This window comes from Phycomyces blakesleeanus (assembly GCF_001638985.1).
Source record: "Phycomyces blakesleeanus NRRL 1555(-) unplaced genomic scaffold PHYBLscaffold_4, whole genome shotgun sequence".
Taxonomy (NCBI): Eukaryota; Fungi; Mucoromycota; class Mucoromycetes; order Mucorales; family Phycomycetaceae; genus Phycomyces; species Phycomyces blakesleeanus.
The window spans coordinates 3013798-3028191 of record NW_017265137.1 but is presented as its reverse complement, the minus strand read 5'-3'; the positions used below and the strand labels follow the sequence as shown (position 1 = coordinate 3028191).

The 14394-nt window shown below is 34.6% G+C and overlaps 4 protein-coding genes and 1 non-coding gene across 5 annotated transcripts; 2 read left to right on the top strand and 3 right to left on the bottom strand.

Annotated features, from left to right (window-relative positions):
• Nucleotides 1–54: 54 nt before the first annotated feature.
• PHYBLDRAFT_165018 (hypothetical protein) lies at nt 55–758 on the bottom strand (the record flags this gene model as incomplete). The annotated part of the gene is made up of 4 exons (XM_018435140.1): nt 55–169; nt 227–451; nt 513–554; nt 614–758. Coding segments are annotated over 4 exons (527 nt in total), but the record flags the coding sequence as incomplete, so codon positions are not given.
• Nucleotides 759–3656: 2898 nt separating this feature from the next.
• On the top strand, nt 3657–4520 carry PHYBLDRAFT_108717 (Homeodomain-like DNA binding domain-containing transcription factor; the record flags this gene model as incomplete). The annotated part of the gene is made up of 1 exon (XM_018428058.1): nt 3657–4520. A coding segment is annotated over one exon (864 nt), but the record flags the coding sequence as incomplete, so codon positions are not given.
• A 3353-nt stretch (nt 4521–7873) lies between these two features.
• On the bottom strand, nt 7874–9054 carry PHYBLDRAFT_185733 (hypothetical protein; the record flags this gene model as incomplete). Its single annotated transcript, XM_018439133.1, has 2 exons — nt 8630–9054; nt 7874–8535 (listed from the first exon to the last, which is right to left on the bottom strand). A coding segment is annotated over exon 2 (423 nt), but the record flags the coding sequence as incomplete, so codon positions are not given.
• Nucleotides 9055–9411: 357 nt separating this feature from the next.
• PHYBLDRAFT_165015 (hypothetical protein) lies at nt 9412–10131 on the bottom strand (the record flags this gene model as incomplete). The annotated part of the gene is made up of 1 exon (XM_018435139.1): nt 9412–10131. One exon carries the CDS (start codon nt 10129–10131, stop codon nt 9412–9414), a length of 720 nt encoding a protein of 239 aa, XP_018296186.1.
• A 1774-nt stretch (nt 10132–11905) lies between these two features.
• Nucleotides 11906–11988, top strand: PHYBLDRAFT_t67. Its single transcript has one exon. It is a non-coding gene; the product is annotated as a tRNA-Leu (tRNA).
• The last annotated feature ends 2406 nt before the right edge of the window (nt 11989–14394 follow it).

Genomic DNA, 14394 nt, shown 5'->3' with positions numbered 1-14394 from the left:
TCAAAGGGCAGTTGGAAATCCTGCTCGTAAATTGTCAAAAGCTTGTTGATGAACTCGATCAAGACAACGGCGCCCTTGTCAACCACATAGCGGGAAGCGAACATCACCACAAAAGTAGCAATGAACCTGTGCACTGGGTTCTGGGGCATATCGGGGGTGGCAAAAGGGTCTATTATAAAAAAAAATTAACGCTTTTTTTTTTAAAAAATTTTTAACACTAACTGACCTTCACTATTCAATTCATTGTCGTCGAGCTCAATAACATCGTCTTCGCTTTCGTCTTCACTGATTTCATTGCTGTTGCTTCCACTGTCATCATTGTCGCCATTGCTGATCGCGTCATTAGTAACGGAAACGTCTTCAGTGTCAGACATTGAAGCTCCTTCCCAAACAGGTGAGTTTGTCTGAGTGTACGATTCTTCCAGGGCTCCGGGTTGATGGGTTAAGATAGCTACATTTAGAATATAACACTTGGTTAATATCTAACGGTATCTGAATTAAATAAACCTTACGTTCATCATCGACCTCCATCATATTTCTTTGGGTAGACATGTCTATTACAACACGTTATTTCATGGATTACAATACAATTAAATAAATTCAAATATTGTACCCCTTTCACATCTTATGGCATTTAGTCTTGCCCTTTTGTTATGACGTTGAGCAGTTCTTCTGGCAACAAAACTATAGCCGAGATTGTTCTGACTACATCCAGCACAATGGCACTTTTCGTTGTAGAGTTCAGGAATTGTGGACATAATGTTTATTTATTTTTACTTTGAAGTGTTAAGAGAAAAAGGAAACAAGTACAACGTTTACTAAATTTACTATGTCTTTATAATGAAATGTTATGTCTTTATAATAATAATAATAAATAATATTTTCGCCTGTTGTATCCAAGCCAATAGAAAACCGGAAAACAGTGTTTTCATCTTGAACACACAAAAAAAGCTGAGATGAAAAAATACCCCAGATTTTCTATTGTTATAATTTAACTTTGTACATGGTAATTCCCGTATGTTTTTCTAGTGAGATCAGCTATAATCAGCTTATATATATATATCAGATCAGCTGTCATTTACTTATATATATATCAGACCGGCTGTCATCTACTTATATATATAGCAGATTGGCTGTCATTCACATATATATATATAGCAGATCAGCTATAATCAGCTTATATATATATATCAGATCAGCTGTCATTTACTTATATATATATCTGACTGGCTGTCATCTACTTATATATATAGCAGATCAGCTATAATCAGCTTATATATATATATCAGATCAGCTGTCATTTACTTATATATATAGCAGATCAGCTGTCATCCACTTATATATATAGCAGACTGACTGTCATCCACTTATATATATATCAGATTGGCTATCATCTACTTATATATATAGCAGACTGGCTGTCATCCATTTATATATATATCAGATCAGCTGTCATCCACTTATATATATATTAGACCGGCTGTCATCCACTTATATATATATCAGATCAGCTGTCATCTACTTATATATATACCAGATTGGTGGTCAATAGCTTATATATATATATTAAATTAGTGGTTATTAGCTTATATATATACTAGATCAGCTGTTAACAGCTTATATATATGCTAGATTGGCAGTTAACAGCTTATATATATGCCAGATTGACAGTCAACAGCTTATATATATGCCAGATTGACAGTCAACAGCTTATATATATGCCAGATTGGCAATCAACAGCTTATATGTATGCCAGATTAGCGATCAACAGCTTATATGTATGCCAGATTGGCAATCAACAGCTTATATATATGCCAGATCAGTAGTCAACAGCTTATATATAGGCCAGATTGGTAGTCAACAGCTTATATATATATCAGATTGGCAATCAACAGCTTATATATATGCCAGATTGGCGATCAACAGCTTATATATATGCCAGATTGGCAATTAACAGCTTATATATATGCCAGATCGGTAGTCAACAACTTATATATAGGCCAGATTGGTAGTCAACAGCTTATATATATGTCAGATTGGCAATCAACAGCTTATATATATGCCAAATCGGCGATCAACAGCTTATATATATGCCAGATTGGTAGTCAACAGCTTATATATATGCCAGATCGGCAATCAACAGCTTATATATATGCCAGATCGGCAATCAACAACTTATATATATGCCAGATCGGTGGTCAACAGCTTATATTTATCCTAGATCAACTATCAATAGCTTATATATATATAAAATCAGCTATAATTAGCTTATATATAGTGTCAATTAGTTTTTATCAGCTTACATAATCTTGCATAATCTTGCATAATTATATATAGGCACATATAAGAGAATTTAAACATATATAAAAATATAAAAAATAAAGTTTGTGTAATATATGTCATTATGCATATTCGCATAATGTAAACAATACAATTGCATTGCTGAAAAAAATTGGTAACTTTTGGCTATACTTGTTATATAACGTGCATAATCATGCATAATCTCGCATAAATGATCTACGTAAACAATACCATTGAATTTGTGGGAAAAAATGACAAAAAATTGCTTTTTTCGCAAAAAATTTCCTTTTTTGGTTAGTCTGAATGCACCTAACGTGAAAAGTCTTGGCATTTTTAGTGTGGGAAGATAGGTTATATAAATAGCAACTATGTAAAAGCTTGGCATGGAAAAACATTTAATCTTAAACTATCAAAAAGCCGTTCCAACAATAATTAAATATATCTCTTCTAATAAAAGTTCAAATTCTTACTAAGTAATAATTTTTTAAAAAATTTTGCCATATAAAGACAATTTACAGTAGTCCCTCGATAATTTCAAGGCCTAGGGAAGGCCAGATGCCTTGAAATTATCGACGAGTGAAATTAACGAGTTCGGAGTATATATTTTCCGCCAACTATGGGCGGAGTTTACATTATTCTTTAATAGAAAAAAAATATATCAAGTAATGATTCGATATGATTCAATCCTCTGTTTAAATTCATTCTAGTTAAATATAACCCCTGGCTGCATTACTGTTTTCTACCCCCTCTGTCTCGTAACCAATTATTGTTTCAAATTCTTATTCAATCAAATAATAACAGCTTCTCGGTATGCTTTTAGCTTATTATATAATGCTTATCTAATATCATTTTCAATTTTTTTGATACTTTAATGAAACCTATCAAATCCAGAACTAAACAATAAATATGACCAAAAAAAACGTTTTGCTTAATATTGCAAATCATCTTGAGATTTGCGATATGAAAAAGAAAAAGCTGTCTATGAGTAACCCTCAATTGGCTGACTGGGCAAAGAAAACCTTTGGCCTTCAGAAAGCTCCTGATGCTTCTATAATCTCGAAGATTTTGAAGAGAGGAGACCAGGGCTTGATAATGCAAGCCGACGTAAAAAACAGAAAGCGCGTTAGAAAGAGAAAATGACCTGTATGTAATATATCTCAACATTATGCATTTTTGCTCTATATAAAAAATAAAATTAATCTTATTATATTGTCACATAACTATAGCAAATCGAAGAAGCAGTGATTCTTTGGATCAACATTGCTGAAAATAATCAGATTCCTATCACTTGGGAATTGATTAAGACTAAAGCTACTATTGTTGCTGAAAGAATAGGCGTTAAAGATTTTAATGCTTCTCAAGGCTGGATGGAGAAGTTTGGAAAGCGTCATTATATCAAGATGAATCGAATTCATGGTGAGGCTGGTTCAACAGACATAGAGTCGCTTCAGATTGACAAGGCTGCTATCAAAGAGAAGATAGAGGCTTATAGTGCTTGTGACATCTATAACTTTGATGAAACAGTACTTTTCTATGCCGCCCCACCAAGAACAACGATTTCCTGCCAGAAATTTTCTGGTTGGAAGGAAAATAAGAAGCGGCTTACAGTAGGCCTTTTGTGCAATGCCGATGGAACAGACAAGTGGTCTGACATATTGATGATTGGTCATGCAAGAAGACCAAACTGTTTTAACAAAAACAACAAAAAACAAGAGGCAGTAGATCATGGATTTTCTATGTATCATTACAACAGTAATGACTGGATGACACGATCAATCTTCTATGTTTTCCTCCATCGCTTTGATCGTTCAATGAAAGCGCAAAACTGCAAAGTGCTTTTGATCCTTAATAATTTCTCTGGCCATATAGTAGATGATGCGCCTATAAATGTTGAGCTTCTTTTTCTGCCTCCAAACACCACGTCCCATCTTCAGCCATTGGATGGTGGTATCATTTGGGCTTTTAAGGCTTATTTCAAGCGTAAACAGTATGCCAAGGCATATCAGTATATTGGCATGATTCAAAATGACCAACAAAATAAGATTGGGGCCATTGATAAAATCTTTGAAATTGATCAATTGTGGGCCATGAAATGGATAAGAGAGGCTTGGGAATCTGTCTCAGCAAAGACTATTGAGAACTGCTGGAATGCAACAATCTTTCACTTCATTGAAGACAAAGATAGTGAAGGTATTAGTAAAACAATTTATTGGTTATAATAGTACTATAATCTTTCAATTCCACTTTCTTAATATTCTAAATATAATTTATAGATGTAAACCAGGCTATGATTCAGCAAAGTCTGGCTGAAAAGGTTCTGGTCGAGGGCTTGGAAGAAACCCTAGACAAGATTGCCGGATCAGATCTTCTGTCTCTTGAAGATTGTCCGACCAGCGAATCAGATCCACTCTATGAGAGACAATGCACTCATAGAGTGATCAATGAGAATGAGATCGCTGACATTGTCATGAAAGAGTATGACGCAGACGACAATGCAGCCAACAACAACAGCAATGAAGAAATTGCTGAAGTGGAATCAGCAGTTCCTTTCAAGAGAACTTATTCTGCTTCGGAAAAGTTTGAGTGTGTTTGCACGCTTTTGGATATCTTGGAAGACGAGGATATTGACAGAGACTTCGTCAGTAAGGTTGAAGGCCTTAGAAACAAGTTCCAGAAAACCGCGAACTCAAAGCAAACTAAAGTAACCAGCTTCTTTAAGTCTTTTTAAAATTTATTCTTTTTCAAATAAAATAAAAACAATTTTCTATAAGAAATATATTTTTCTTCATTTAAAAATAGAAAAAAAAAGTTAGCAGCCAAGTACAGTCAAAGCTTGATTTCGTAATATGTTTGTAAATAGTAACAATTGCAAATAACAATAAATAGTAATGACAGATAGAAATAATAAAATCTACAATAAAAACTTTTATAACAAACAAATTAGAATTATATTTATATTTTTCAAGTGAATAATCTTTACTAAACAATTAATAAATGAAACTTAATCAAAATATAGCACATATAGCTTTATTTTATTTCTGAAAAAAAAAATGAAAAAAAAATTTTAAAAAAAGTAAGCTAGATGACAACTTGATAACCCAGTGTTTGGCATGAAAACTTAACGCACTTGACATTGATGTCAATTACAAAATCATGAAAAGCTAGAATTAAAAAAATTTAAACCAAGCTGTAACTATATTGCTCTCGTCTGATTGGCTAATTTTTTTTCTTTAAGGATTCAAGGCCAAAAAATTTCGTGAAAGTGAAATTAACGAGAATCGTGAAAGTTAAGCCCTATTTTTCGAGTTGGGTCTTCAGAGCCTTGAAATTATCGAAGCGTGAAATTAAAGGGGCGTGAAATTATCGAGGGACCACTGTATAGTTCCTGGAACCAGATCTATCATTTTGTGACTCGTGTCAAAGCGTTCCTTTTGCTTTTGTGTGACATGCTTTACGTGTTCAAACACGGCAGGGTAGACTATCTCAGTCATTCTTTTAATTTTTTCTTGCAATTCTTTCTGAATCTGTTCAGCAGTTGCACTATCCTTCTCTTTACTAAAATCGACGAAGTCATTTGGATTCCTTCCAAACATTAATGAGAATGGCGTACTCTTAGTCCTAGCATTATATTTGCTATTCAAAAACAACTGTGCGGATGGTACCTTCTGATCCCAATCAGCAACATTACCAACTATTTGTTTTTTAATGGTGTTCACTGCCGACTGGACAGCTCTTTCACTTGCACCATTAGCTCTAGGATGGTACTGCGAAATCAACGCATGTTCAAAACCAACATTCTCTTTTATACATGTCATCAGCGAGTTCACAAACTCCCGTCCACAATCACTCTGCAACTTTCTCATCGGACCCCATGTACTAATGACATCCAGTACTTGTAACGCAATCGTAGATGCCCTTTTATCAGGTATGGCACGCAATACGTAAAATTTGCTTGCAATGTCTATCATCACCAACAAGTACTCATTTCCTCTAGTCGACGTTGTAAATGGCCCAGCCAGGTCTATTCCCCAACTGTCACCAGGAAGTGTTGCGGTCACTGGTCTTAAAGGGTTATATCCTTTTCTTGTGATATTGTGACGTTGACACTGTATACACGATTGTATAAGATCACTTGCTTGACTCTTCAAGTTGGTCCAATAAATACCTTTTCTCTTTAAGGCATGTAGTATAGCTTCTACACCAAAATGACCTTTCAAATGTTCTTCAACTAATAACTTATTCCTTTCATTTTCTGTGGGAGGAGTAAAGTACTCACCACTCAAGATGTCTGGTAGCAGTTCCATAGTGACAGCACTATTTCTCATGATGGATCTAACCACACTATCCCCACCCAGTTCATTTGATAATGTTTCAGTTTCTTCAGACAAACGTGACAACACATCAGGGAGCACATTCGAAACACCAGGCAAATGAACGATCTTAAAGTCATACTGTAAAATCGTGTCCATCCATGCAATCATCATCAGATTCGCAACACGTTGGGTGTGAAGATATGTCAATGCCTTGTGATCCATGTACAAGGTAAAGTGAGAACCATAGACATACTTGTGAAAACGCTTGAGTGCAAATACTAACGCTAGTAATTCTCTTTTGGTCGCAGAATATTTTCTTTCACTTTGGGATAAGCTCTTGGCCACGAAAGAAATATATTTTTTCTTGCCATCCTTGACTTGATACAACACTGCACCGATACCAGTAAGAGATGCATCACAGCTGATACTAAAAGGAGAGTTCATATCTGGGTATGACAACACCAGATCACTCAAAAGTGCTTTTTTCAAGTTATTAAATGCAGTTTGATGCTTATCTGTCCATAAATGGGTAATCGACTTTTCATTTCTCAATGAATCTAATGGCGACATAATGGAAGATACATTCAGAATCAAGGTTGTAAAATAGTTGATCAACCCACAATAACTTTGGATATCTTTACCCGTTTTTGGTTGAGGAAATTCAAGAACATTAACAAGTTTTCTGCGGTCCATTGTAATTCCTTCAGGTGAAATATGAAAACCAAGCAAATAAATTTCTTTCTGAAAGAAATGACATTTTTTCGGATTCAACTTCAAATTGACCCTTGTTAATCTCTCAATTACTTGCTTCAAGTGTTTCTTGTGTTCCTCGAACGTTTTGCTTGCGCAAACAATGTCATCCACAAAAAACCGTACAAAAGATAGTCCTTTCAAAGCTATACTCATAGTTTTTTGAAATTGTGAACTGACATGCTTAATACCAAACACTGTACCAATAGGTTTGTACTGTACACCACGCCATGTGAAACTAAGTTTGTGTGTGTCCTTTGGGTTCAACCTCAAAGAATTAAACGCAGATTTCAAATCCAGAGTGGAATAAATATTCACACCCTTTAAATCTTCAAACAATTCACCAATCAATGGCAAAGGCATACGATCAATTGACTTCAATAGGCAATTAATTAATCTGGGATCATGACAAACGCAATATCCAGTAATTTCTCCTTTACCATTCGTCTTCTTGACAACAGTCAAAGGCGTATTCCATTGTGTGTTTGCAGACGCTCTTTCAATTATACCATTGTCCAGCCATTCTTTCACCTGTTCATCCACTACATCTTGCATCTTGTAAGGAATGGGATAAGGGCTTCTGAACGCCGTAGCATTTTCTGGAGTGTCCAAACATACAACACTTTCAGGTATAGTACAAAACGAACCCTTAGGAATATCTTGATTGTCTTTAATGAACGGACGAATATAATCCATAGCATCCTCAAACTGTTTGAGACCTACAGCCGGATTATTTTCCTTTTGTTCATTTTCTCTCTCAATGGATTCAAGAAGATCACTCTTATTATTGAAGCGTCTATCGGCTTCTCTACGTTCCTTACTTGAATTAGCATCATCATATGATAAAGGTAAACCATAAATACCAATACCCAGAGTGGACATATAATCAGTACCAATACTGAAATCATACTCATAACTATTAGTTAAGTTCATCACTTCAAATTCTCTCTGAATAGTCTTACTATTACAAGTTATACTGATCACACAAGTGCCAATTCTTTTAATATGTGTATTGCTATCAGCCAAACAAATAAAATACTTATGAACATTGGAATTGTTCACTAAATCTTTGTTGATGTGATTTACATAATTAATAGATATTTTATTCTGTAAACAAAAATTCTTATCCACAGAACTGAATGTAGCGCCACAGTCCAACAAGGCGATGGTTCTAATAGAATTATTTGCCAGAATGGGGAAGGTAATATTAGTGCTCACGTTCTTAAAATCTTTTTTAATGACCATGTCTTTATGATTGTCCTTACAATTCAAGGCCATCTTGGCCAAAGCACTTGTGTTATCTTGGTCCATCGACCACGACGTTGAGGAACTACCAACAGGGGAAGAGTTGTCACAAACAGAGAAATGACTATCACGAGAAGGGGGGAAACCACCACAAGCAGGGGAGGAAGCTACTGATCTATCAGCAGGTGAGCGCACAGCCATTCTTGACACCTTTGTCAAGTAATTATCCCTTTCAGGACAGGTGTGACCCTTCTCCCAAGCACCTTTGCAAGAAAAGCAAACATTATCTTTGATTGCCTTCTTAAAATTCCAAGACTTCTTGGCGTGCTTAGGATCATTGTCCCTGGCAATAGCTCTCTTCTTTCCCTTGTGGCTTATTGAAGAGGAGATGCTATGGGCATCGGCAAATGACTTCCATTTGGCAGGGGTGCCAGACTCCGCAGGTTGGTTGAGTAGGGCCGTGGAATCGCTAGTGGCTACACTGACTAACGAGATTATATCCTCCACTTTGGAGGGCAGTTTGGTGCCATAGTTGGCCGACAATGGGATCAGGCTTGCTTCCCGGACTTCCGGGCGCAAGTTCCACCAGAAACAAAGAACCATCTGGATACCATCCTCCAAGGACGCTTGTCTTCTAGCTGTTTGAAATTTAGCTCCAAACGCACGAACTGACTCACCTTTCTTCTGCATCATTTTCCACACGCGACCCATGTTCAGAAATCTTCTGAAAGGAGTATCATAGTGATCCAGCAAAATCCCTTCTGTCTTCTTCCACTTGTACGCCTTTCCCTTTAGTTTGTCTTCAAACCAGGATCTTTCCTCCTTGTTCAGGCATATGGGAAGCAGACGCTCCTAGCATGAGTCCAAGGACAGGGAATGAGACTCTAAAACCATAGTGAATTCTTGGCAAAAATTGTACACAGTCAAACACGTCACGATTTTGCTTCACCCTGGTTTCCGTGCAGAGCTGCAAGAAAGGTAAGTTGCTAGGGACTACCATGCTCTTCTTGTCTTCAAGAATAGCAGGAGGGGCGTTGGCTTTTTCAAGCACCTTGAGGGTCTTCTGGGCATCCTCAAACAATTCTTGAGCTTCCTTCTTAATGGAAGAAGCATGTCTGGCCGCGTCTGACATGGGGTTGACCTTCGAAAGAGCCACATAGTTAGCATAAGCCACATAAAAGTTGTTCTTCTTTATGCTAAGGTCTTCCTTTGCAGAAGCTAACAACATTTCCAAAGTGATGGAACTACTAGTGTTGCTATTAACGGCTGATGGGACGGTAGGCACAGGAGTAGGAGGGACAGAACCAACAACTGAAAGAGGTGGCAAGGAATCAAGACTGGTGTATATCATTTCAATATCACCATCGATGGAAAGAGCGGTGGATCCAAGGAGAGGAGAAATGTCACCAATTTCGGTAAGATGTGTCTGTTCATTCAGAACAGGAGAGGGAATACTAACTTCAGTAAGAGGGCTTTGTTTTTCACGAGGAAGAGAGTTGGCAGCAGAGTGTTGGGAAGACATTATAGAATTCAAAGTAAAAAATGTGAAGTTTTATAGAATAAAATCAACAGTAAAAAGATTGAGACGTATGTAAGAATACTTTGAGACTGTATATAGGTTGTCTTTATTAAAGAATACAAAGTTGTCCTTTTTATATCAAAACACGATCTGCTTTGTCAGTCACATCTTAATTTCTTAAGTCTGAGTTCATTTAGATATTAGAGAGCTGGTACTGCTATGTTTATAATTTAATCTAATTGCAGTGTCCTCATATTAACTCAGTGCTTACTGAGCTGTCATAATTACAGTACTTACTGTAATTAATTATTGGTCTTATTGATTTACCATAAGTAAAATAAATAAATTATTCATTTGTTCTTGTAATGATAGCTGTTTTACTATAATAATAGGAATATGTTCTTAGATGTAATAAATCCAACAACCAAGTGTCTGGATCACCACAACATCTATTATTGCTGCTTCAACTTGTGTTCTGATTTTTATCTTGCATCTTAAGTAATTATTATTTAATTATAACTGCTATGTGCTAGATATAACTATATTTATATAAAATATGTCACTTTAACATATCTTCCTATTTCTTTATTTTTTCACCTTTTATTATCAGAAAACCCTACAATGTTACACAAAAAACTTGAAGAATATAACAGTGCCTTTGAAAAAATCATGGAAGAGCTTGAAGAGCCTGAAATGCCAGAAGATCCAAAAAGTTCTGCCCCATCAACAACAGACAAAACCCCCAAAAAAAGTAGAGGGCAATATCAAAAGCCTACGGATAAAGATATAAAAAAGCTTCTTTATCTCTACTTCATAAGGGGATTAACTATCAAAAAAGCCAGCAAGATAGTAAATATGAAACAAACAACTGCTGGTGGCTATATTTTGAAGTGGAGAAAGTCTCCAGTTGTTTTTTTCATTAAAAACAACAAGGAGGCTACAAGTGACAAAAAAATGAATCTTTTATTCGAAACTTACTCTGCAATAAAGAAAGCATACAAATAATATCATTGCATTTTCAATTTTAACATAATTATTATAATGAGATACTTGCTTTATTATCTTATAACTGCAGTAAGGTATTTAACTTTAACAAAGTAATCTGGAGAAAAGTTTGCATATTCTGTTAGTTCTCTCTATAGATATTTTCTATGACGTATCTTTGTAGAAAGATCTATATATATTGAAGTGCTATTACATTAGGCGTTTGGCACTTATATAAAAAAATACGGCAGTTATATAAAAAAAATACAACATTTACAAAAAAAATACTACGGTTATATAAAAAAAATACAACATTTACAAAAAAAAATACTACGGTTATATAAAAAAAATTTGACGTTTACAAAAAAAAATACGACGTTTACAAAAAAAAAGTACGACGTTTACAAAAAAAAATATGACGTTTACAAAAAAAAATACTACGGTTATATAAAAAAAATTGTATGGCACAAAGATAAAAAAATTGAGTGCCATGTACCCTTCCGCCAATAGTAAAAGGGGGGGAGCAAATTCAGATGGCAATGGGAGCAAATTCAGTTGGCAATGGACACAAATTCAATTTCTATGGAAGCCAATCAGATGTCAATGGGTTCTAATTAGATGGAAACGGATGCTAATTAGATGGAAATGGGCGCCAATTGAATGGATAAAACCAGTAATAGAATATACTTTTTTTAGAATTACAAAGAATTCTGCAACATCACCGCACTGCAGGACAACCGTTACTTTATTGCCTTTTGAACATTTTACACTACTACGTCTCAAATCGCACATGGGAGAGATGGCCGAGTTGGTCTAAGGCGTCACGTTAAGGCCGTGATCTCTTCGGAGGCGTGGGTTCGAATCCCACTCTCTTCACTTTTGCTAATTCAGCACAGTCTTGCTTGTTTCGTTCCCAATCTGGGTTGGTCTGTCAAGTCTCGATCTGATATTTCTTTTCTGGCACTTGTAGCTAAGTCGCAGAATCAATACCACTGGGGATTGACAAGTTTTAAGAATAGTTTTTTAGATAAGAATTAGGATGTTTTTTATTAAATATATTTCTTGACTATTTATACAAAATGATAATTAATTTCTTACTAAAAAAAATAGCTACGATAATATGTCTTAGATGCCTGTTATCCAGTAATATCTTATACAAGTATATTCACCATCTTAAATATCTGAAACATATATGAAAGACCAATCAGCAAAGTCAAGATTTTTTATCCTAAAAAGTCAGCTCTTACTACTGGTTTTATTCATTCAATTGGTGCCCATTTCCATCTAATTAGTATCCGTTTCCATCTAATTAGAACCCAGTGACATCTGATTGGCTTCCATAGAAATTGAATTTGCGTCTATTGCCAACTGAATTTGCTCCCATTGCCATCTGAATTTGCTCCCCCCCTTTTACTATTGGCGGAAGGGTACATGGCACTCAATTTTTTTATCTTTGTGCCATACAATTTTTTTTATATAACCGTAGTATTTTTTTTTGTAAACGTCGTATTTTTTTTTGTAAATGTCGAATTTTTTTTATATAACCGTAGTATTTTTTTTTGTAAATGTTGTATTTTTTTTATATAACTGCCATATTTTTTTATATAAGTGCCAAACGCCTAATGTAATAGCACTTCAATATATGTAGATCTTTCTACAAAGATACATCATAGAAAATATCTATAGAGAGAACTAACAGAATATGCAAACTTTTCTCCAGATTACTTTGTTAAAGTTAAATACCTTACTGCAGTTATAAGATAATAAAGCAAGTATCTCATTATAATAATTATGTTAAAATTGAAAATGCAATGATATTATTTGTATTCTTTCTTTATTGCAGAGTAAGTTTTAAATAAAAGATTCATTTTTTTGTCACTTGTAGCCTCCTTGTTGTTTTTAATGAAAAAAACAACTGGAGACTTTCTCCACTTCAAAATATAGCCACCAGCAGTTGTTTGTTTCATATTTACTATCTTGCTGGCTTTTTTGATAGTTAATCCCCTTATGAAGTAGAGATAAAGAAGCTTTTTTATATCTTTATCCGTAGGCTTTTGATATTGCCCTCTACTTTTTTTGGGGGTTTTGTCTGTTGTTGATGGGGCAGAACTTTTTGGATCTTCTGGCATTTCAGGCTCTTCAAGCTCTTCCATGATTTTTTCAAAGGCACTGTTATATTCTTCAAGTTTTTTGTGTAACATTGTAGGGTTTTCTGATAATAAAAGGTGAAAAAATAAAGAAATAGAAAGATATGTTAAAGTGACATATTTTATATAAATATAGTTATATCTAGCACATAGCAGTTATAATTAAATAGTAATTACTTAAGATGCAAGATAAAAATCAGAACACAAGTTGAAGCAGCAATAATAGATGTAAAGAAGATTGAGTTGTTGTTAAATAGTATTAGTCATTATATTTTCAGCTTTTTATATCAAAAAATAATATGCCAAGGTCCACTAAATAAAGTAGTACAAATTGAACTCAAGGAGATAAAAAATAAATAAAACAATATATTATCCGCAGCCATAAATTTATTATAAACATTCTTTTTTAAAAGAGATATCATAATTCTCTCTCTTTCCATTTGGTGTTTATATACCAAAACTGTTTATTTCTCTTCTTAAATCAGTAATAAATCTCATTCTCATGCTCACTTCAACAACTAAATATTACTCTGACAATGAAAACACTGCCTAAAGCTCTACACCTCATGGATTTTTTTATTATTTCCAGATCACATTATGTTTCTGTATATAAATAAAGCCTATACCTCGGAGTCATTGATATTAATATCTAAATAATCTATAGTATTTTGAACAAAAGCTATAAATCTAAAAAGAAAACGTGACGATTCAACCCTCCACCTACAAAGAAACTACAAGATCAAACATCTACCTGTACAATAGGAACCAGTCTACACATATTCATAATGCTTTTAAGTGCATTTCACCAACTATACTTTTTCGAAAACAACAGTAGAATTCACTCTACCGACCACACAAAAACTTGCCAATTTTTATCTCAAATATCCAGTAATCTGATTGACTACCACAGCAATTGTATTTCTTATGAACCTGGTCCTACACAAGCATCTAATACCATTACAAAAAAGAATCCAAAAATGCTATATTTATTCAGCACCTGCTCCAACCATTTTACAATGTCAGAATCCTGATCTTCTTAATATCAAACTCAACAACTCTTTGTAATATGCACTCGAAACAAGTAAATGTCCAACAATCTGTTAAACAACTGAAAGCGGTCCAAGAATTATGCTTT